The sequence below is a fragment of the Aedes albopictus genome, chromosome 1 (genome assembly GCF_035046485.1).
Source record: "Aedes albopictus strain Foshan chromosome 1, AalbF5, whole genome shotgun sequence".
Taxonomy (NCBI): domain Eukaryota; kingdom Metazoa; phylum Arthropoda; class Insecta; order Diptera; family Culicidae; genus Aedes; species Aedes albopictus.
In genome coordinates, this window is record NC_085136.1 from 72826138 (window position 1) to 72851248 (window position 25111).

The window sequence follows — 25111 nt, forward strand, 5'->3', positions numbered from 1 at the left end:
CCCGTCAGGATTCTGAAGAGAATCCAGTCTGGTTTCTGGAGAGAATCCCGTCAGGATTCTGAAGAGAATTCCGTCAGGATTCTGAGGAGAATCCCGTCAGGATTCTGAGGAGTATCCCGTCAGGATTCTGATGAGAATCCCGTCAGGATTCTGAAGAGAATCCCGTCAGGATTCTGAAGAGAATCTCGTCAGGATTCTGAAGAGAATCCCGTCTGGTTTCTGGAGAGAATCCCGTCAGGATTCTGAAGAGAATTCCGTCAGGATTCTGAGGAGTATCCCGTCAGGATTCTGATGAGAATCCCGTCAGGATTCCGAAGAGAATCCCGTCAGGATTCCGAAGAGAATCCCGTCAGGATTCCGAAGAGAATCCCGTCAGGATTCTGAAGAGAATCCCGTCAGGATTCTGAAGAGAATCCCGTCAGGATTCTGAAGAGAATCCCGTCAGGATTCTGAAGAGAATCCCGTCAGGATTCTGAAGAGAATCCCGTCAGGATTCTGAAGAGAATCCCGTCAGGATTCTGAAGAGAATCCCGTCAGGATTCTGATGAGAATCCCGTCAGGATTCTGATGAGAATCCCGTCAGGATTCTGAAGAGAATCCCGTCAGGATTCTGAAGAGAATCCCGTCAGGATTCTGAAGAGAATCCCGTCAGGATTCTGAAGAGAATCCCGTCAGGATTCTGAAGAGAATCCCGTCAGGATTCTGAAGAGAATCCCGTCAGGATTCTGAAGAGAATCCCGTCAGGATTCTGAAGAGAATCCCGTCAGGATTTTGAGGAGAATCCCGTAAGGATTCTGAGGAGAATCCCGTAAGGATTCTGAGGAGAATCCCGTAAGGATTCTGAGGAGAATCCCGTAAGGATTCTGAGGAGAATCCCGTAAGGATTCTGAGGAGAATCCCGTAAGGATTCTGAGGAGAATCCCGTAAGGATTCTGAGGAGAATCCCGTAAGGATTCTGAGGAGAATCCCGTAAGGATTCTGAGGAGAATCCCGTAAGGATTCTGAGGAGAATCCCGTAAGGATTCTGAGGAGAATCCCGTAAAGATTCTGAGGGGAATCCCGTAAGGATTCCGAGGAGAATCCCGTAAGGATTCTGAGGAGAATCCCGTATGGATTCTGAGGAGAATCCTGTAAGGAATCTGAGGAGAATCCCGTAAGGATGCTGAGGAGAATCCCGTAAGGATGCTGAGGAGAATCCCGTAAGGATTCTGAAAGGAATCCCGTAAGGATTCTGAAAGGAATCCCGTAAGGATTCTGAAAAGAATCCCGTAAGGATTCTGAAAAGAATCCCGTAAGGATTCTGAGGAGAATCCCGTCAGGATTCTGAAGAGAATCCCGTCATGATTCTGAGGAGAATCCCGTCAGGATTCTGAGGAGAATCCCGACAGGATTCTGAGGAGAATCCCGGAAGGATTCTGGAGAGAATCCCGTGAGGATCCTGGGGAGAAACCTGTAAGGATTCTGGGAAGAGCCCGTCAGTATTCTTGGGAGAATCCCGTAAGGCTTGTAGGGAGAATCCCGTAAGGATTCTGGGAAGAATCCCGCAAGGATTCTGCGGAGAATCGCGCGAGGATTCTGGGGGAGAATCCCGCAAGGATTCTTGGGAGAATCCCGGAAGGATTCTGGGGAGATTCCCGGAAGGATTCTGAGGAGAATCCCGGAAGGGTTCTTGGGAGAATCCCGGAAGGATTTTGAGAAGAATCCCGGAGGGATTCTGAGAGCAATCCCAGAAAGATTCTGAGGAGAATCCCGGAAGGATTCTGGGGAGAATCCCGGAAGGGTTCTGAGGAGAATCCCGTACGGATTCTGAGGAGAATCCCGGAAGGATTCTTGGGAGAATCCCGGAAGGATTTTGAGAAGAATCCCGGAGGGATTCTGAGAACAATCCCAGAAGGATTCTGAGGAGAATCCCGGGAGGATTCTGGGGAGAATCGCGGAAGGGTTCTGAGGAGAATCCCATACGGATTCTGAGGAGAATCCCGGAAGGATTTTGAGAAGAGGGATTCTGTGAACAATCCCAGAAGGATTCTGAGGAGAACCCCGGAAGGATTCTGAGGGGAATCCCGGAAGGATTCTGCGGAAAAATCCGGAAGGATTCTGCGGAAAAATCCGGAAGGATTCTGAGGAGAATTCTGAGAGAGGTTTCTGAGGAGAAACCCGGGGGACTCCGAGTGGAATCCTGATAGGATTCTGAGAAGAATCTCGTGAAGATTCTGAGGAGAATCACGAGATAACTCTGAGAGAAAAAATCCTGATGGATTCTGATTCGAAACCCGAGAGGATTCTGACAAGAATCCCGAGGAAAATCCAACATGGTGAGTCGCATACTAGAAGGATTCTAAGGAGGATACTAGAAGAATATAGAGAAAAGTCCAACGAGAATTCTTTAAAAGAATTTCAAAGAGTATACCAGGAGGAATTGAAAAATGTTAAATTATGATTATTAATTAATTAACCATTTTTTTCAGTTCAGATGCCTACCTAATCAACGTTCGGCAAACCGTGAAAATTGAAACACCTAGCTTAAATAACCAGGCATAAAACAAATTTCCGCTAAACCTTACTTCAACCCTGCCACAATTTTCAGGATTTCCCATTTCCCGGAAGAATCAACCGCGACCTGATGCGAAAGGCAAAAAGTTCGCGTGTGGCCCGAAAAAAAAAATCAATAATTTGGTCTAATTCGTTTCCTCTCCAAAAATAAAAAGGAAAATTGTGAACCTATAACGGAACAAACGAGCAACCGGGCAGATTTCAATCCAGCCCAACCACCACCCAACGCTGTCCATCTGTCCCACCCGATTTCCATTCCCCTTCGGTTGGATCATGGTTGCGTTTTTGGTTGGTTGGTAGAACAAAGAGAAAACGCAAGAGGTAAAGATGGGAGTAATGGAACAGGTGAAAGCCTTTCTAAAGGTACTTAAATTTAAAGCCAGTGTGGAAGCATTCAAAACACCGACTGACAATCAGAACGTGATTTTTATTTCTGTATTGAAAGTTATAGCGAAATACAATGCATTGAAGAATATTGTGATAACATTTTTGTTTGATAAAGAACCATAAAATTATTATACGACAAAAAGTTGCACACCATACAATATATGGTAAAAAAGATTTCACAATATAATTAGAAGTAGGCGAAATATTATATGATATATATCCTTGAATTATAATAACTTAATAATTTAACAGTTAAATCTTGTTGTGAACAATGAATTTCATGTTTGCCAGTAACTGTGTAATGCTCAAAAAACCCAAAGCTGAGAAGCGAACTCTTCCGCACTGGGAACTATTCTATGAAATATAACCTGTATTATAATTGTATGTAGTATTGTAGTTCTTATTGTTTAATTTTATTTGTTTTGCTGATCTTGACCTTCTTGTTCTAAGATTTTCAAAACGACCAATTGTATACATTTAATACAATATTACCAAATATGTGATGGTTACTTAGCAGTATTTGGATGTTCTCCGGGAACAAAATACATGCCGTATTTTTTTTTTTGTTTCCCAAGAACGAAGCAAAGGGGTCCACGAATGAAGTGGAGTCACCGAAAACGTTCTCCTAGCGAATGATGGAAGGAGAAATGCACTAGCAAAAAAAAAACCAGGGAAGCATATTTATTTCTATAAATAATATATAAACTGTTGGCGAAGTTGTTGGGTGCGCTTGCTGGAGAGCTAGCCTTCGGAGCGCGTCCAAAAGCGGATTTTCCGAGAGAGCTTCTTCCAGTGCGGTGCCAGAGGTACCAATGGAAGTGCTTTTGACTGTCGTTAGCGAGTTTTTTGTGCTTCTGTTTTTCTTTTTCGCGCATCCAATTTCCAACTACCTTCCAGTTCCGGGAATAATGTACTATTGATATACATACACAGAAGGACGAAAAGCATGAAGGCTCAAAGATTACAAAGGAAAATGGGAACTGTGTTCACAAGGAAAACTTTAATGGGATTGTGGGATTTATTCATCTAAAGAGTATATAAGTTATGATAGTTTAATGTATTAAATTTTACTTAAGTAAGAAAGAAGCAAACATAAGTTCAATATGGTTATGATGGCCAAAATTCATAGACAAAAAGTCAATATTATTAAATACGATAAATCGTATGGTAATTGTGTATTAAAACAAATACATATACCTTATTGATATGGTAATACTCAACCATACAAAAACCATACCTTGAATAGTATATTGAAACACAAAAAACATCATGGATTTTTTTTTTTGTATTTTCACGCAATGACAACGTTTTTGAATATTTGTTTTAAAATTACCGTTTATCAAGTAGTGCAAGTGTGTAATAACCATTTAAGATTTCTTTGATGTGCGATAGTAATTTAATTACAACACCTCTTTTAAAGAACATAATCCTTTAACGATCAATATTCTTCACAATACATGCTTCGTAGTTTGAATAAGCGACTACGGTAAAAAGTTGACACCATCACCAAACGCATACAACCCTCTCCTGGAGTGGAAGGTCATCTATATACACTTTAGTGTTTTCTTGCAAGTTTAGACAACTTTTCGGTAAGCGGTAAAGAAAGCTGCTTATCACCGAGAAACCAACGACGCCGCGATGCTACGAATGACGATGACGATACCGGAAGAGATGCCTTACAAGTAACTATGTAGTTCGAAGTATGTATCACGGGGAAAGCACCGTCATGATGCTTCTCGTAACCATCATCATCGCCATCGTCGCGTCACCATTGGAAGCACATTTCTACGTTTGGTTTGTTCTGAGATGCTTGCATTATGATAGATGATGACCTTTCTTGAGAAAATTTACTTCGGTGACGAAAAGGACGATTTTTTTTGCTAATGTTAATTGGACAATAATTGGAACTTCGTCATCTACCATCAAGAAATACAGCGCATTCACTTTGATGACCAATTAGTCTTGTAGAGGTTTCGAAAACCGTCACAAAACATTATACCTTTTATTTTAGTTTTATGAAGATTCTAAGAACTTATTCCAGCCTATTTGACTTAAAATGTTACTTGGGTATGCAAACCTCGAAAATAACGATAATCTATAAAACAGGATAAAAAAAATTGAAATACAAATCTATAGAACTAATTTGTAAAACAATATAAAACATACAGTCAGGTCTTTTTTTACGCGGTTTTCATTTACGCGGCCGCGTAAATGAAAACTCCATACAAAAAAAAATCATCGTCTTATTTTTGCATGATTCGTCGAGAAATGGTGAGACTTTTTTTACGCGGTTTTTTCAATTTTGAACTGAGTTTTATTTTTACGCGGTACGTATCCCCCGCGTAAAAAAAAAACCTGACTGTACCACGGAATAAGCACAGATTCGAACTTCGTACATACCTGAAAAAAGAAAAAAATAAATTATCAATTAAAAAAATATATACTTTATATATTTTTCGATAATTTAATTAACAAAATAGCATTGAACGAGCTCACCAATACCAAATCCACTGCACAGCTCAGGAAAACAAGGAAGGCACAGAAAACAACGAATAGGTTTAATCTATACGTGCGGACATACGAAAATCTAAAACAGTCATGGAACGAGCTCACCAGTTTTCCTTCTAATCAAGATGATGCTCTTTAAAGTGTTTCAAAGGAACTCTAAGAAAAACTTTAGGATTAAAAAAATTGAAAAATATGATGAAGAACTTCAAATGCTATTCTGAAAATAATATTAGGCGGATTTTGAAGAGAATCCCAAGAATATTTTGGAAAGAATCCTAAGAACATGTGGGAGAGAATCGCAAGAAGATTTTGAGAAGAGTCATAAGGCAATTCCGACGATCATCCCGAAGGGATTCTTAAAATAATTCCTAGAGGATGCTCAGATGAATCCGAGCGGGGTACTAAGTAGAACTCTAGGGTGATCCTGAGGACATTTCCAGGGAGATCCTGGGGAGAATCTCTGAGGGATTCTGCGAAAACTCCCTGGTATATTCTGAAGTAGAATTCAAGGTTTCTGAGGAGAATCCCAGGCAAATTCTGAAGAAAATCTAAAGGAGCTTTGAGTAGAAACCAGAGAAAACCCTAAGAAGATTTGCGGGGAAATCCAGAGGAGAATTCCAGAGGAATCATCAGGAGAATCTCAAGGGGATCCTAAGGAATCCCTGAAGAATTCTGAGAAAAACCCCTGGGAGATTTCTGTGGAGAATCTGAGGGATTTTGAGAAGAATCCCAGAGGAATCCCGATAAGAATCGCAGGGATATCTAAAGCAGAATCCCTGGGTGAGAATCGGAGGAAAATTCTGAGGAGAATCCCTGAGGAATTTTGAGAAAACCTTCTGGGGGATTCGGAGGGGGAATTCGAGGGGGACTCTGAGGATAACCCCAGGCGGATCCTGAGGACAATTCCAGAGAAATCCTGAGGAGAATCTCTGAAGGATCCTGTGAAAACTCCTAGGTGGATTCTGAGGCAGAATCCGAGGTTTCTGAGTAGTCCCAGGCAAATTCTTAGGAGAATCTTAAGGGACTAAAACCCCAGGAAAACACTAGGAAGAATAGCAGTTGAATCCAGAGAAGAACCCCAGAGGAATCCTCAGGAGAATCCTAAGGGAATCCTGAGAAAAGTCCCTGAGAAATTCTGAGTAAATAAACCCCGTAGCAGATTCAGGGGGAGAATTCGAGGAGGATCTGAGAACCCCTGGGGGAGAATCCGAGGAAGAATTACAGGGGGATCTAGATGAGAATACCAGGAGAATCTTGGGTCATCCTGAGAAAATGACTGGGAGATACTGGTGGAGAACTCAGGAGGGATTTTGAGAAGAACCCTAGAGGAATCCTGATGTTAAACACTGCAGGGGGATCTTAGGGAGAATATAAGGAGAATATTTCCTTAAGAATTGAGGGATTCTGAAAAGAATCCCTGGGGGATTCTGCGGGAGAATTCAAGGAAGATTCTGAGTAGAATTCCAGAGAGATTTTGAGAAGAATCTACAGGAGAATACCGGGGGATCCTAAGAAATTCTGTGAAAAACCTCTGGGAGATTCTGGAAGAGAATTCAAGAGCGATTTTGAGGATAATCTCTGGGATATCGTGAGGAATATTCTAGAGGGATTTTGAAGAGAATCCCAGGGGAATCCTGAAAAGAAATACAGGGAGATCTAGAGGAGAATCCCAGAAGGGAATCCCTGCGGGATTCGGGGGGATAAATCAAGAAGGATTCTGAGGGGAAACTCTGAGAAGAAGATTTTGAGGAGAACCCCAGTGGAATCCAGAGAAGAATTGCAAGGGTGTTTAGAGGAGAATCCTAGGAGGATCCTGAGGAGAGTTCCTGGGGGATTCTGGGGAAGCACTCTAAGATGATTCAGAGGAGAATCCCTCAGGGATTCTAAAGAGAAAGCCAGGGGAAGCCTAAGAAGAATTGCATGGGGATCTAGAGAAGAATACCAGGAGAACACTGAGCAGAATCTCAAGGGAATCCTGAGGAATTCTGAGATAATCCCCTGGAAGATTCTGGGGGAGAATTCAAGGGAGATTCTGAGGATAATACTAGGAGAATACCAGGGGGATTTTGTAAAGATGACCAGGGTAATTCAGAGCAAATTCCAACGGGATTCCGGACTATGATTCTGGAAAGAATTCCAGGAGGATTTGGATTAGAATAGCGAGAGGATTCAGAGAAGAATTCCAGAAGGATTAGGATAGGATTGTCAGGGGACTCCCAAAAAGATTCTTAGGGGAATCCCAATGAGCTAATGAACAGCAACCCAAAAGGACTGTGAGAAGAATGCCAAGAGTCTTCCGGGAAGTATTTCAAAAGGAGTGAAGATTTAGTATAATTAAAAGTCACAAAAATAAAAACGAAAAACAGTATTTCAAAGCAATTCTGCGAAGAATCTCGAGGGCGTTTTGATTGGAATTCCAAAGATTCTGAGGAAAATATTAAGACAATTCTGAGGTGAAGCCCAAGATAATTTAAGAGAGAATATTTTGACGAAACTATGATTTAGAATCTCAATGCAAAGAGAATCTTAAAAGGATTCGGAAAAGAGAAAACCACAGAAAGATTCTAAGTAGAACACAGAAGGTTACATCCCAAATTATCATTCAAATAAGCAAAACTAGAACCCTTACACGGAATACCTTGCTTGGAATGAACTTTCCATGGCTTCAGTGACCCAAGCCAAATATGTACCAACTGCATCCGATTTTCCGCTTCCAAAATTCCAATTCCATGCAAAACTAATCAATAAACTTCGTTCGTCCTTCTTGTATAGCTGCTGCCACCATGCACCTCTTACCCCATACCCCCATCGTCGGCATCCACTTCAAAAGCAATAAATATGCGTGTAGTTTTCCTCGACAACACGGGGAGGATTGCATGTCCTGCACTCCTCACGGGAGCCACCATCCACAGATCCATGTAGGACGACGATGCACATAATCGAGCAAGTGGTGCTGCTGGCTGCTGCAAGTAAATGCATCCCACATTTTCCGGAAACTGCGACGCACCACTGTGCTGCGTCTATCTGGTAAAAGCTTCGTCGTTGGTTGTTGTCAAAGAGTCGTTCGGATGGAGTTGGAGTAGGTTGTTGCACCACCTTGTCGGAGGTTGCCATGGCCGAATGAAAAGGTAGGATAGAAATACGGTATACTATATCGTAACATTTTGCTATAGCTATAACTGATGAACTCAAAATTTCTGTCTGAATCTGCTTGTATCGAAATAAAAGGTTATTCTAGCTGAAATCTAGAAAATAATAAAGTTACGATACTAGCAATGGTTGTTAACCATATCCTATATGGTAAAAACGAAGATATTGTAACAATCAAGTGCATTCTGGGATTTACAGTTTTTTTTTTGTAATAAAAGTTTTATACACGGTAGATTGATATTGATTATAAGCAATAACATTCGTATATGTTAGTTTTTCCCGGGTACCCTTGGCTTTATCCAACTCACCCCACAGACGCCGAGTCGAAACGAATGCAATCAAAAGTGAGTGGAAATGCATTCTCCACGCAACGTTCTCGTCGTCATCGCCATCACCAGTAGGCAGTATGGGCGCCATCCTTATTGCTTGTACTTGTACCGCGTTGATAATAGATTGGACACTGGTCGGCAAATTTCCAATCGACGAATCATACACCTCCACCTCCAACAATTTATTGTTAACAAAGAGTAATATTGTAATTATACAGTAAAGCGTAACTAAAGAAACCTCATGGAAGGTAACGCAAACACAACACGATTCTTGATCACCAATAAGATATTACAAATTTCTAAAAAAATTACCGTACATAACCATAAGACAAATCGTTTTTGTGTTATTTTTCACGTTTTCATCTAAATAAACTGCGATCTCGTGATACAATATATCGTATTGTTGGTTTATGTAGCATCTAAATGCAGACTAATTAACGTTTTTTTTTCCAAAACTGAAAAAATACATGAGTTCTATATGAATTATCTCAACTACAGTACTTTTATAGTTGCTCTCAATAAGCCACCATTTCGAAAATGAATTTTTACGACACTTAAGAGTACTATATAAGATGTTCAGATGAATGCTTTACAACTGAAAATGGTATTTTGTAAGACTTTTGAGATCATTACGCACAACTTTACTGGGGTTTCTGTACGAACATCAATAGGAGGATATATACGATTTCTAAGAAGAATTTTTACCACTCTTTATAAAATTCATTTTGTCTCTCAAGGGAATTCTATACGGCTTACAAAATAATTCAGTACAACTTTCAATGGAATTTAGAAAAAAAAATCTGTGGGACTTTAATGTGATTACTGTACAACTTATAATTACATTTAGAACAACTTCAACGGGATTCTGAACAAATTAAATAGAATATATCGACTCTCAAAAAGGGGGTTGCTGTGCGATTCATAAGTGATTCTTGTACGGCTACCAAGAGATTCTATATTTATGTAAAGCTGTATATAAAATTCATACAGAAATCCATAAACGTATCACACCATTTTACCATAAGCTATATCGTTATTGTATAGTTTTATGTGTTCTAGCCATGCTTAATGCTACAACATATCGTCCTATTATTTTGTTCAACATTCCGATTTAACTTAAACCATATATTGTACTATACTAAAATGATTAATATACATTTCTCATGATGCACAAGAAATTTGGTCGAACAGTGTTATGTACTGAGTAAAGCTTTTCTCCTGCTTCATTCCAATGAAGACCCTCTCAAGCGACGCAACTGGCACCCCACATAAAAATGGCGAAAAGTTTGCAACGGGGAAAGCTCTTAGGACAGATGACCTCCGCCATTCTTCTCTTTTGAGACACTTTTCCCACTCAATTGCATTCGTATAATGCCGCTGGCGACTTCTTTACGTCTGTAATAAATCCTTACTCAACAACAACAACAAACTCGGAGGACAAGGAAATCTGATAAATTTTAACCGGGGCAATACAATGAGAAACCATAGTCGAAGCGGAAACAGCTTTTACTCTTTCATAGTTTTCCCAGGCAGAGTTCGCAATGCCACCCAAGAGAAGCAGAAACAGCCAAAAAAAATCCAAGGTTTACATAAACCGGTTGCTTTTCATCCGTCGTTCACCCTCCCGTGGGTGAAAGCTTTTCGTTCTTTCCCGTTTCCCGAGTGAGTGGAAATAGCAGAATTGGTCGGATAAGAATCATTCCGAAAGGATTTCAAAAGCAATAGAATCCAAAAAAGCATGCATAACTTTCAAGAGGATTCTGTTGTCATCTAGCAGGATTCTGATAAGAATTTTACCAGAATTCTGAGAAGAATCCAAGCTAGATTCTGAGGAGAATCCTAACAGGATCGTGAGAAGAATTCCAGCAGGGTTGTGAGGAGAATCGTAGCAGGATTATGAGGAGAATCCTAGCAGTATTCTGGTGCGAAATTCAAGAGGATTCTGAGAAGAATTCCGAGAGGATTTTGAGGAGAATACCGATAGGAATCTGAGGAGAACCCTAGCAGGATTCTGAGTAGAACCCTAGCAGGATTCTGAGGAAAATCCTAACAAGATTCTGAGGAAAATCCTAGCAGGATTCTGAGGAGACTCCCGAGAGGAATCTGAGGAGAACCCGAGCAGGATTCTGAGGAGACTCCCGAGAGGAATCTGAGGAGAACCCGAGCAGGATTCTGAGGAGAATCCTAGTAGGATGCTGAGGAGATGCCTACCAGGATTCTGAGGAGAATCCAAGCTAGATTCTGAGGAGAATCCTAACAGGATCGTGAGAAGAATTCCAGCAGGGTTGTGAGGAGAATCGTAGCAGGATTATGAGGAGAATCCTAGCAGTATTCTGGTGCGAAATTCAAGAGGATTCTGAGAAGAATTCCGAGAGGATTTTGAGGAGAATACCGATAGGAATCTGAGGAGAACCCTAGCAGGATTCTGAGTAGAACCCTAGCAGGATTCTGAGGAAAATCCTAACAAGATTCTGAGGAAAATCCTAGCAGGATTCTGAGGAGACTCCCGAGAGGAATCTGAGGAGAACCCGAGCAGGATTCTGAGGAGACTCCCGAGAGGAATCTGAGGAGAACCCGAGCAGGATTCTGAGGAGAATCCTAGTAGGATGCTGAGGAGATGCCTACCAGGATTCTGAGGAGAATCCAAGCTAGATTCTGAGGAGAATCCTAACAGGATCGTGAGAAGAATTCCAGCAGGGTTGTGAGGAGAATCGTAGCAGGATTATGAGGAGAATCCTAGCAGTATTCTGGTGCGAAATTCAAGAGGATTCTGAGAAGAATTCCGAGAGGATTTTGAGGAGAATACCGATAGGAATCTGAGGAGAACCCTAGCAGGATTCTGAGTAGAACCCTAGCAGGATTCTGAGGAAAATCCTAACAAGATTCTGAGGAAAATCCTAGCAGGATTCTGAGGAGACTCCCGAGAGGAATCTGAGGAGAACCCGAGAAGGATTCTGAGGAAAATCCTAGCACGATTCTTAGGAAAATCCTAGCAGGATTCTGAGGAGAATCCTAGTAGGATGCTGAGGAGATGCCTACCAGGATTCTGAGGAGAATCCTAGCAGGATTCAGAGGAGAATCCTAGCAGGATTCTGAGGAGAATCCTAGCAGGATTCTGATGAGAATCCCAAAGGGATTTTGAAAAAAAAAATCCGAGAGGATTGAGGAGAATCCCGAGAGGATTCTGAATAGAATTCCGGCAGGATTCTGAGGAAAATCCTAACAGGATTCTGAAGAAAATCCTAGCAGGATTCTGAGGAAAACCCTAGCAGGATTCTGAGGAAAATCCTAGCAGAATTCTGAGGAGAATCCTAGCAGGATTCTGAGGAGAATCCTAGCAGAATTCTGAGAAGAATCCTAGCAGGATTCTGAGGAGAATCCTACCAAGATACTGAGGAGAATCCTAGCAGGATTCTGGGGAGAATCCAAGCACGATTCTGATAAGAATCCCGAGAGGATTTTGAGAAGAATTCCGGGAGGATTTTGAGGAGAATCCTGAGAGGATTCTGAGGAGAACGCTAGTAGGATTCTGATGACCATCCTCGAAAAATTTTGAAGAGAATCCAAGCAAGATCCCGATGAGAATTCTAGCATCTAAGGGGAATTCTAGCAGGATTCTGAGGAGAATCCTGGCAGATTTCTGAGGAATATTCTAGCAAATTCTGAAGGGAATCTTAAGAGGATTCTGAGGAGAATCCTAGCAGAATTCTGAGAATATTCCCAGCAGGATTCTAAGGAGATTCCCAGCAGTATTCTGAGGAGAATCCTAGCAGGATTCTGAGGAGAATCCTAGCGGGATTCTGAGGAGAATCCTAGCAGAATTCTGAGGAGAATCTTAGCAGGGTTCTGAGGAGAATCCTAGCAGGGTTCTGAGGAGAATCCAAGCAGGATTCTGAAGAAAACCCTAGCAGGATCCTGAAGAAAATCCTAGCAGGATTCTGAGGAGAATCCTACCAACATTCTGAGGATAATCCCAGCAGGATTCTGAGGAGAATCCTAGCAGGATTCTGAAGAAAATCCTAGCAGGATTCAGAGGAAAATCCTAGCAGAATTCCGAGGAGAATCTTAGCAGGGTTCTGAGGAGAATCCTAGCAGGGTTCTGAGGAGAATCCTAGCAGGATTCTGAGGAGAATCATCCAAGGATCATAAAGAGAATCCGAGCAGTATTCTGAGGAGAATCCTAACAGGATTCTGAGGAGAATCCTGGCAGGATTCTGAGGAATACCCTAGCAAGATTTTGATGAGAATTCCGAGAGGATTCTGAAGAGAATTCTGGCAGGATTTTGAGAAGAATTCCGAGAGGAATCTGAGGAGAATCCTAGCAGGATTCTGAGAAAATCCTAGCAGGAGTCTGAGGAGAATCCTAGCAGGGTTCTGAGAAAACTCCTAGCAGTATTCTCAGGAGAATCCTAGCAGGATTCTGAGGAGAATCCAGGCAGGATTCTGAGGAATAACCTAGCAGGATTTTGATGAGTATTCCGAGAGGATTCAGAAGAGAAATCTGGCAGGATTTTGAGAAGAATTCCGAGAGGAATCTGAGGAGAATCCTAGCAGGATTCTGAGAAAATCCTAGCAGGAGTCTGAGGAGAATCCTAGCAGGGTTCTGAGGAGACTCCTAGCAGAATTCTGAGGAGAATCATAGCAGGGTTCTGAGGAGAATCCTACCAAGATTCTGAGGAGAATCCCAGCAGGATTCTGGTAGAATTCCGAGAGCATTTTGAAGAGAATCCCAATAGGAATCTGAGGGGAATCCTTGCTGGAATCAGAAGAAATCCTAGCAGGATTCTGAGGAGAATCCTAGCAGGATTCTGAGGAGAATCATAGCAGGATTCTGAGGAGAATCCTAGCAGAATACTGAGGAGAATCCTAACAAGATTCTGAGGAGATTCCTAGCAGGAATCAGAGGAAATCCTAGCAGGGTTCTGCGGAGAATCCTAGCAGGATTCTGAAGAGAATCCCAGCAGGATTCTGAGGAGAATCCTAGCAGAATTATGAGGAGAATCATACCAACATTCTGAAGAGAATCCTAGCAGGATTCAGAGAGGAATTCTAGCAGGATTCTGAGGGGAATCCCAGTAGGATTCTGAGGGGAATCCTAACAGGATTCTGATGAGAATTCCGAGAGGATTCTGAGGAGAATTTCGAGAGGATTCTGATGAGAATCCCGAGAGGAATCTGAGGAGATGAATCCTAGCAGGATTTTGAGGAAAATACTAGCAGGATTCTGAGGAAAATCCTAGCAGAATTCTGAGGAAAATCAAAGCAGGCTTCTGAGAAGAATCCTAGCAGGATTCTGAGGAGAATCCTACCAAGATTCTGAGGAGAATTCTACCAAGTTTCTGAAGAGAATCCTAGCAGGATTCTGAGGAGAACCCTAGCAGAATTCTGAGGAGAATCCTAGCAGGATTCTAAAAAGGATCCGAGCAGTATTCTGAGGAGCATCCTACTAGGATTCTGAGGAACCGTGGAAGGATTCTGAGTGGAATCCTTGAATGATTCTGAGTAGAATCGTGGAAGGATTCTGAGTAGAATCGTAGAAGGATTCTGAGTAGAATCGTGGAAGGATTCTGAGTAGAATCGTGGAAGGATTCTGAGTAGAATCGTGGAAGGATTCTTAGTAGAATCGTGGAAGGATTCTGAGTAGAATCGTGGAAGGATTCTGAGTAGAATCGTGGAAGGATTCTAAGTAGAATCGTGGAAGGAATCTGAGTAGAATCCTCAAAGGATTCTGAGTAGAATCCTTCAAGGATTCTGAGTAGAATCCTTCAAGGATTCTGAGTAGAATCCTTCAAGGATTCTGAGGAGAATCCTCGAAGGATTCTGAGCAGAATCCTCGAAGGATTCTGAGCAGAATCCTCAAAGGATTCTGAGCAGAATCCTCGAAGGATTCTGAGCAGAATCCTCGAAGGATTCTGAGCAGAATCCTCGAAGGATTCTGAGCAGAATCCTCGAAGGATTCTGAGCAGAATCCTCGAAGGATTCTGAGCAGAATCCTCGAAGGATTCTGAGCAGAATCCTCGAAGGATTCTGAGCAGAATCCTCGAAGGATTCTGAGCAGAATCCTCGAAGGATTCTGAGCAGAATCCTCGAAGGATTCTGAGCAGAATCCTCGAAGGATTCTGAGCAGAATCCTCGAAGGATTCTGAGCAGAATCCTCGAAGGATTCTGAGCAGAATCCCCGATGGATTCTGAGCAGAATCCCCGAAGGATTCTGAGCAGAATCCCCGATGGATTCTGAGCAGAATCCCCGAAGGATTCTGAGCAGAATCCCCGAAGGATTCAGAGCAGAATCCCCGAAGGATTCAGAGCAGAATCCCCGAAGGATTCAGAGCAGAATCCCCGAAGGATTCAGAGCAGAATCCCCGAAGGATTCAGAGCAGAATCCCCGAAGGATTCAGAGCAGAATCCCCGAAGGATTCTGAGCAGAATCCCCGAAGGATTCTGAGCAGAATCCCCGAAGGATTCTGAGCAGAATCCCCGAAGGATTCTGAGCAGAATCCCCGAAGGATTCTGAGCAGAATCCCCGAAGGATTCTGAGCAGAATCCCCGAAGGATTCTGAGCAGAATCCCCGAAGGATTCTGAGCAGAATCCCCGAAGGATTCTGAGCAGAATCCCCGAAGGATTCTGAGCAGAATCCCCGATGGATTCTGAGCAGAATCCCCGAAGGATTCTGAGCAGAATCCCCGAAGGATTCTGAGCAGAATCCCTGAAGGATTCTGAGCAGAATCCCTGAAGGATTCTGAGCAGAATCCCCGAAGGATTCTGAGCAGAATCCCCGAAGGATTCAGAGCAGAATCCCCGTAGGATTCAGAGCAGAATCCCCGAAGGATTCTGAGTAGAATTCCCGAAGGATTCTGAGAAGAATCCTTGAAGGATTCTGAGTAGAATCCTCGAAGGATTCTGAGTAGAATCCCCGAAGGATTCTGAGTAGAATCCCCGAAGGATTCTGAGTAGAATCCTCCAAGGATTCTGAGTAGAATCCTCCAAGGATTCTGAGTAGAATCCTCCAAGAATTCTAAGTAGAATCCTCGAAGGATTCTGAGTGGAATCCTCGAAGGATTCTGAGTAGAATCCAAGCAGGATTCTGAGGAGAATCCTAGCAAGGTTTTGAGGAGAACTCTTGGTGGAATGTTGAACGACTTCTAAGGAGGTTCTGAACAGATTTCATGTAATTCACGAACCTCAACAGGATTTCGCTCGACTAGTAACATAGTGTTGTACAATTTGCAAGAAGATTCTGTAAAAATCTTAAGAGCATTCTATAGGACTTCGGATCGACTCCAAGGGGGCTTTTTGTAGGGGGGATTTTTATATGCTACAAAACTAGATGTTTCATGGATTTAAAGGCAGGTCTGTACAACTTTGAGCAAGATTGTGTTGTAAATCATCAGAAGAAATCATGTACGACTATGAGAGAAACCATGCACGATTTCAGGATTATGTAGGACACTAAATGACATTCTTTACAAAATATAATTGTTTTTATTTAGTTTGTAAGGACATTTTCTTGCAAGATGATTCTGTACGACTTTCAAGAGGAGTCTCCAGTTAGTTTTTTAAAAAGGCCTTTCGTATAAGTATCAAGTGTTTCCTGCACGACTCTTGATTTGAAAATTTGTACAATTTCCAAAGTCGTTCTGTACGACTATCAAAGCATTCTGTACGGAGTATGTTTTTCTGTATAGCTTTGAAAGAAATTCATAGCTACATTACACACTTTGAAAACTGAGAAATCCAAAGCGGAATTCTTGAGAAGTTTTGAAAAGGTTTTAAGTATTTCACTTTCCCGCCAACATTTTACTAATGAGACTAGAAGCTACATTAAGATCTTATTCCATAGCTTCCAGATACTCGGAACTGTGTCCACTCACCCATCTCCACCACCCCCAAATCAAGAGGAGTTGGGACATCCGCTACTCGGAAAATTGCGTTTTATGCTACATAAATATTTGTACACACGTAGGCAGAGAACATCCCCGGCACAGGAAAAAGAAGCCAACCCACCAGCGCACCGATGTGTTCGGTGACAGAATCGTGGAGAGTCGACCTTCTTCCTCTTTCGCAGCCAGCCGGTTTCGGTTCGTTGCTAGTCCAAATCACCAGTCGAGTCAGCACAGCACCATGGTGGGCATTGTGCGTGGGAGCCTACAAAGGTAAATTCTGTACATAAAATAAATTCAATCTTCCCCTCTGGGCGGCAGCACGCGCCCTTCCGCGACACAATAACAATTTCTTCGGAGAAAGAGACCAACATTCCAGTTATGTATGTATCCATATCACTGCGCTGAGCTGGCTAATGCAACTTCGCAGAATCCGAATCCCCATTTCGTATGTGAAGCGAAAATTTGCACATGTCACAAGTTCGGTAGTCAAATTGATTCTTGAATTTTATATCGTAGTATTTTGTCAAAGTAATGCTTTCAATTGAAGAACGATGCACTGTATCATAACAATATGCTGTGATTCAGGCAGTAGGCGGCTTATCATAAATCCGTGTCGATCATCATAAGACTAAAATAACAATACAACTTAAAGTTATGCACCATAACACAAATCGTTACCATAAGTTAACAATGCAATATAGAAATTGTCTAGTAATGTGGAAATATAAAAATCGACACTCCTCTTAAACAAATGGTGAAAACTGACAAAGTTTATATTACAATTCAAGAAAATAGTCTAACATCTCGTTCCAATACCTCCGGGAAACCATTTGGAGACACATATTTTGATTCTGGGTATCGATTTTATGATTAATTTTAGCACCACCGTCACCGTCACACATTGTAGATGATGCACACATGTACCTGCTAGTCGGCAACATATGTAGATATGATACTATTATTGCTTTTGGTAAATCTGCAACCGGCCCCCGGCGAACCGCGCACTACTACTTCTTATCCGAAACAAACTCGTTTTCCACACATGCCATTATTCCCGGAAGAGACTTTTTCCTCTCTTCGAATCCAGCCAACAAGCCTGCAAGCTGAAGTTTTTTTTCATTCCGCGGCAGTAACGACGGACGGATGTCCTCATACACGAAACTTGTGCCAGAATGCATGCCAGCCTGACTTCACTTCTGACTGCAAGCGCAGTACTCTAGTGAAAAATCAAGCAAACAAAATACAACATACTGAATTATTCACAGTGTGTGTGTGTGTGTGTGATCCAACTAACCCCCACTGTCCGGCAGTGATATTATGGAAGAAAGATTTCTGCAATACCATATTGATGCTACTGCAAAAGGCTTTAGTCCGGGAGTTAGAAGGTGATAGCTCTATTGCAGATTCAGAGACCCATTTCAGAATGGCTGGAGAGACACGTCCATTCAGAAGTCACTTTCACTTACAATAAGCCCCGCATGTGTGCATTACCGTTATCAAATGGATAATGATACTGCAAACACACTTCCTGATTCAAAGATAATCTTCGAAACTGGCACGTATTTAGTTTAATTTGTTAATTAATGATCGGAACAATCTCACCGAAAACCATCCAAGGTTGCGCTGCCATAGTGCCATCAGTGCCATCACCATGGTAACGTCTTTACGGCACCGTCAGGTTTACTCCTCCTCTCGCCGCAATCAGGTCGCTCCTCGCCACAACACCTTCGCGCACGCTGTCAGTCATCATTAGAACACACGTCACTTTATCTCTATTATGAGCATGAGACCACAATGTTTGATTCTAGAACAATTCTCTAATCACTGATGGCATGATGTATTAGCCGAAAACCAAAACACAACTCGAAAAAAAAAACAAAATAAACACTCCAAACATGGATAGTTATCGGCTGGCAAAACGCGGAAAATTTCTACACTCCCGATAACAATTCCGGCACCACATGCGTTATTCGATCTGCTAGCAGCGGCATGCAATCACACACACGATAGTTAATTAATCTCCTCCGGATGGCGTAGCGCTACCCATCGTATCACGATTTGACGGACACAATCTTCGGCAACGTGGAATTGATTTTGAAAAATGAAAATAGTTCTCCATAAATAATTCTTCCGAAACCCACGAAACACTGCACAATTCACACAGCACAAAAACCCTTCCACACGCGGATCCGGATGGCGTAGCACCGGCCAAACCGTCAGCATAATCGCGAACATAGAAAAATAAGCGGACGGGAAAAAATATGTGACGAGCAGCTCCAAACACGTCTGCACGCGGCCAGCATCAATGATGTAGAACATACTGAATTATTCACAGTACAGTTAAATACGCCGTTGTAACAATTAGGAAACCCAAAAAGAGATTTAACTAATTAGAAGATACCTTACAAGGTATGATTACCGAAATGTAGTTGAAGTCGTATTGCATAGTTTCATAACAATATAAAAACGGATTATTTTACAATCATTTTCAACTAACCGTAAATCATATTGTTATTTTATGGATATGATAAAATAGAATGCAGTATATAACATAAGGATTCTGAGTAGAATCCTTGAAGGATTCCGAGTAAATTCCTGGCAGATTCAGAGTAGAATCCTTCAACGGTTTCTAACTAGAATCCTTGACAGATTCTGAGGCGAATCCTTGACGGATTCTGAGTAGAATCCTTGACAGATTCTGAGTAGAATCCTTGGCGGATTCTGAGTAGAATCCTTGACGGATTCTGAGTAGAATCCTTGACGGATTCTGAGTAGAATCCTTGACGGATTCTGAGTAGAATCCTTGACGGATTCTGAATAGAATCCTTGACGGATCCTGAGTAGAATCCTTGAAGGATTCTGAGTAGAATCCTTGACGGATTCTGAGTAGAATCCTTAACGGATTCTGAGTAGAATCCTTGACGGATTCTGAGTAGAATCCTTGACGGATTCTAAGTAGATACCTTGACGGATTCTAAGTAGAATCCTTAACGGATTCTGAGTAGAATCCTTGACGGATTTTGAATAGAATCCTTGACGGATCCTGAGTAGAATCCTTGAAGGATTCTGAGTAGAATCCTTGACGGATTCTGAGTAGAATCCTTGACGGATTCTAAGTAGATACCTTGACGGATTCTAAGTAGAATCCTTGACGGATCCTGAGTAGAATTCTTGAAGGATTCTGAGTAGAATCCTTGACGGATTCTGAGTAGAATCCTTGACGGATTCTAAGTAGATACCTTGACGGATTCTAAGTAGAATCCTTGACGGATTCTGAGTAGAATCCTTGACGGATTCTGAGTAGAATCCTTGACGGATTCTGAGTAGAACCCTTGACGGATTCTAAGTAGAATCCTTGACGGATTCTGAGTAGAATCCTTGACGGATTCTGAGTAGAATCCTTGACGGATTCTAAGTAGAATCCTTAACGGATTCTGAGTAGAATCCTTGACGGATTTTGAATAGAATCCTTGACGGATCCTGAGTAGAATCCTTGAAGGATTCTGAGTAGAATCCTTGACGGATTCTGAGTAGAATCCTTGACGGATTCTAAGTAGATACCTTGACGGATTCTAAGTAGAATCCTTGACGGATCCTGAGTAGAATTCTTGAAGGATTCTGAGTAGAATCCTTGACGGATTCTGAGTAGAATCCTTGACGGATTCTAAGTAGATACCTTGACGGATTCTAAGTAGAATCCTTGACGGATTCTGAGTAGAATCCTTGACGGATTCTGAGTAGAATCCTTGACGGATTCTGAGTAGAACCCTTGACGGATTCTGAGTAGAATCCTTGACGGATTCTGAGTAGAATCCTTGACGGATTCTAAGTAGATACCTTGACGGATTCTAAGTAGAATCCTTGACGGATTCTGAGTAGAATCCTTGACGGATTCTGAGTAGAATCCTTGACGGATTCTAAGTAGAATCCTTAACGGATTCTGAGTAGAATCCTTGACGGATTTTGAATAGAATCCTTGACGGATCCTGAGTAGAATCCTTGAAGGATTCTGAGTAGAATCCTTGACGGATTCTGAGTAGAATCCTTGACGGATTCTAAGTAGATACCTTGACGGATTCTAAGTAGAATCCTTGACGGATCCTGAGTAGAATTCTTGAAGGATTCTGAGTAGAATCCTTGACGGATTCTGAGTAGAATCCTTGACGGATTCTAAGTAGATACCTTGACGGATTCTAAGTAGAATCCTTGACGGATTCTGAGTAGAATCCTTGACGGATTCTGAGTAGAATCCTTGACGGATTCTGAGTAGAACCCTTGACGGATTCTAAGTAGAATCCTTGACGGATTCTGAGTAGAATCCTTGACGGATTCTGAGTAGAATCCTTGACGGATTCTAAGTAGAATCCTTAACGGATTCTGAGTAGAATCCTTGACGGATTTTGAATAGAATCCTTGACGGATCCTGAGTAGAATCCTTGAAGGATTCTGAGTAGAATCCTTGACGGATTCTGAGTAGAATCCTTGACGGATTCTAAGTAGATACCTTGACGGATTCTAAGTAGAATCCTTGACGGATCCTGAGTAGAATTCTTGAAGGATTCTGAGTAGAATCCTTGACGGATTCTGAGTAGAATCCTTGACGGATTCTAAGTAGATACCTTGACGGATTCTAAGTAGAATCCTTGACGGATTCTGAGTAGAATCCTTGACGGATTCTGAGTAGAATCCTTGACGGATTCTGAGTAGAACCCTTGACGGATTCTGAGTAGAATCCTTGACGGATTCTGAGTAGAATCCTTGACGGATTCTGAGTAGAATCCTTGACGGATTCTAAGTAGAATCCTTAACGGATTCTGAGTAGAATCCTTGACGGATTTTGAATAGAATCCTTGACGGATCCTGAGTAGAATCCTTGAAGGATTCTGAGTAGAATCCTTGACGGATTCTGAGTAGAATCCTTGACGGATTCTAAGTAGATACCTTGACGGATTCTAAGTAGAATCCTTGACGGATCCTGAGTAGAATTCTTGAAGGATTCTGAGTAGAATCCTTGACGGATTCTGAGTAGAATCCTTGACGGATTCTAAGTAGATACCTTGACGGATTCTAAGTAGAATCCTTGACGGATTCTGAGTAGAATCCTTGACGGATTCTGAGTAGAATCCTTGACGGATTCTGAGTAGAACCCTTGACGGATTCTAAGTAGAATCCTTGACGGATTCTGAGTAGAATCCTTGACGGATTCTGAGTAGAATCCTTGACGGATTCTAAGTAGAATCCTTAACGGATTCTGAGTAGAATCCTTGACGGATTTTGAATAGAATCCTTGACGGATCCTGAGTAGAATCCTTGAAGGATTCTGAGTAGAATCCTTGACGGATTCTGAGTAGAATCCTTGACGGATTCTAAGTAGATACCTTGACGGATTCTAAGTAGAATCCTTGACGGATCCTGAGTAGAATTCTTGAAGGATTCTGAGTAGAATCCTTGACGGATTCTGAGTAGAATCCTTGACGGATTCTAAGTAGATACCTTGACGGATTCTAAGTAGAATCCTTGACGGATTCTGAGTAGAATCCTTGACGGATTCTGAGTAGAATCCTTGACGGATTCTGAGTAGAACCCTTGACGGATTCTGAGTAGAATCCTTGACGGATTCTGAGTAGAATCCTTGACGGATTCTAAGTAGATACCTTGACGGATTCTAAGTAGAATCCTTGACGGATTCTGAGTAGAATCCTTGACGGATTCTGAGTAGAATCCTTGACGGATTCTAAGTAGAATCCTTAACGGATTCTGAGTAGAATCCTTGACGGATTTTGAATAGAATCCTTGACGGATCCTGAGTAGAATCCTTGAAGGATTCTGAGTAGAATCCTTGACGGATTCTGAGTAGAATCCTTGACGGATTCTAAGTAGATACCTTGACGGATTCTAAGTAGAATCCTTGACGGATCCTGAGTAGAATTCTTGAAGGATTCTGAGTAGAATCCTTGACGGATTCTGAGTAGAATCCTTGACGGATTCTAAGTAGATACCTTGACGGATTCTAAGTAGAATCCTTGACGGATTCTGAGTAGAATCCTTGACGGATTCTGAGTAGAATCCTTGACGGATTCTGAGTAGAACCCTTGACGGATTCTGAGCAGAATCCTTGACGGATTCTGAGTTGAATCCTAGACGGATTCTGAGTAGAATCCTTGACGGATTCTGAGTAGAATCCTTGACGGATTCTGAGTAGAATCCTTGACGGATTCTGAGTAGAATCCTTGACGGATTCTGAATAGAATCCTTGACGGATCCTGAGTAGAATCCTTGACGGATTCTGAGTAGAATCCTTGACGGATTCTAAGTAGATACCTTGACGGATTCTAAGTAGAATCCTTGACGGATTCTAAGTAGAATCCTTAACGGATTCTGAGTAGAATCCTTGATGGATTCTGAGTAGAATCCTTGACGGATTCCGAGTAGAATCCTTGACGGATTTTGAGTAGAATCCTTGACGGATTCTAAGTAGATACCTTGACGGATTCTAAGTAGAATCCTTGACGGATTCTAAGTAGAATCCTTAACGGATTCTGAGTAGAATCCTTGATGGATTCTGAGTAGAATCCTTGACGGATTCCGAGTAGAATCCTTGACGGATTCTGAGTAGAATCCTTGACAGATTCTGAGTAGAATCCTTGACGGATTCATAGTACAATCCTTGACGGATTCCGAGTAGAATCCCTGAAGGATTCTGAGTAGAATCCATGACGGATTCTGAGTAGAATCCTTGATGGATTCTGAGTAGAATCCTTGATGGATTCTGAGTAGAATCCTTGACGGATTCCGAGTAGAATCCCTGAAGGATTCTGAGTAGAATCCATGACGGATTCTGAGTAGAATCCTTGACGGATTCTGAGTAGAATCCTTGACGAATTCTGAATAGAATCCTTGACGGATCCTGAGTAGAATCCTTGACGGATCCTGAGTAGAATCCTTGACGGATTCTGAGTAGAATCCTTGACGGATTCTGAGTAGAATCCTTGACGGATTCTAAGTAGATACCTTGACGGATTCTAAGTAGAATCCTTGACGGATTCTAAGTAGAATCCTTAACGGATTCTGAGTAGAATCCTTAGCGGATTCTGAGTAGAATCCTTGATGGATTCTGAGTAGAATCCTTGGCGGATTCCGAGTAGAATCCTTGACGGATTCTGAGTAGAATCCTTGACGGATTCTGAGTAGAATCCTTGACGGATTCTGAGTAGAATCCTTGACAGATTCTGAGTAGAATCCTTGACGGATTCATAGTACAATCCTTGACGGATTCCGAGTAGAATCCCTGAAAGATTCTGAGTAGAATCCATGACGGATTCTGAGTAGAATCCTTGATGGATTCTGAGTAGAATCCTTGATGGATTCTGAGTAGAATCCTTGATGGATTCTGAGTAGAATCCTTGACGGATTCAGAGTAGAATCCTTGACGGATTCTGAGTAGAATCCTTGACGGATTCTGAGTAGAATCCTTGACGGATTCTGAGTAGAATCCTGTAAGGATTCTGAGGAGAATCCTTGACGGATTCTCAGTAGAATCCTTACCGAATTCTGAGTAGAATCCTTGACGGATTCTATGTAGAATCCTTGACGGATTCTGAGTAGAATCCTAGCCGGATTCTGAGGAGAATCCTAGCCAGATTCTGAAGAGAATCTTAGCCGGATTCTGAAGGAGAATCCGAGCAAGAATTTGTGATTCCGGATTCTGAGGAGAATCCTAGCCGGATTTCGAGGTTTATCCAAGCAGGATTCTGAGGAGAATCCTGACGAGATTCTGAGTAAAATCTGAGCAGGATTCAGAGGAGAATTCGAGTAGGATTCTTAGGAAAATTCGAGCAGGATTCTGAGGAGAACCCCAGCAGGATTCTGAGCAGAATCCGAGCAGGATTCTGGAAGAATTCGAGCAGGATTCTGGAAGAATCCGAGCAGGATTCTTGAAGAATCCGAGCAGGGTTCTGAGGATAATCCCAGCTGGATTCTGAGGAGAATCCGAGCTGGATTCTGAGGAGAATCCGAGCAGGATTCTGAGGAGAATCCGAGCAGGATTCTGAGGAGAATCCGAGCAGGATTTTGAAGGAGAATCCGAGCAGGATTCTGAGGAGAATCCGAGCAGGATTCTGAGGAGAATCCGAGCAGGATAATGAGGAGAATCCGAGCAGGATTCTGAGGAGAATCCGAGCAGGATTCTGAGGAGAATCCGAGCAGGATTCTGAGGAGAATCCGAGCAGGATTCTGAGGAGAATCCGAGCAGGATTCTGTGGAGAATCCGAGCAGGATTCTGAGGAGAATCCGAGCAGGAT

At 42.1% G+C, this 25111-nt stretch overlaps 1 protein-coding gene across 4 annotated transcripts in view; it reads right to left on the reverse strand.

The window, feature by feature from the left end:
• Window positions 1-1169: 1169 nt before the first annotated feature.
• The window catches only part of LOC134285006 (uncharacterized), a 38521-nt gene continuing 14579 nt past the window's right edge, over window positions 1170-25111 (reverse strand). For all 4 annotated transcript variants that reach the window (XM_062844835.1, XM_062844833.1, XM_062844834.1 and 1 more), the window contains one exon: window positions 1170-5340. In XM_062844835.1, the coding sequence (XP_062700819.1) occupies window positions 1316-2326 (1011 nt within the window). In that variant the 5' untranslated portion in view covers window positions 2327-5340 and the 3' untranslated portion in view covers window positions 1170-1315. The remainder of the gene's footprint in view (window positions 5341-25111) is intronic.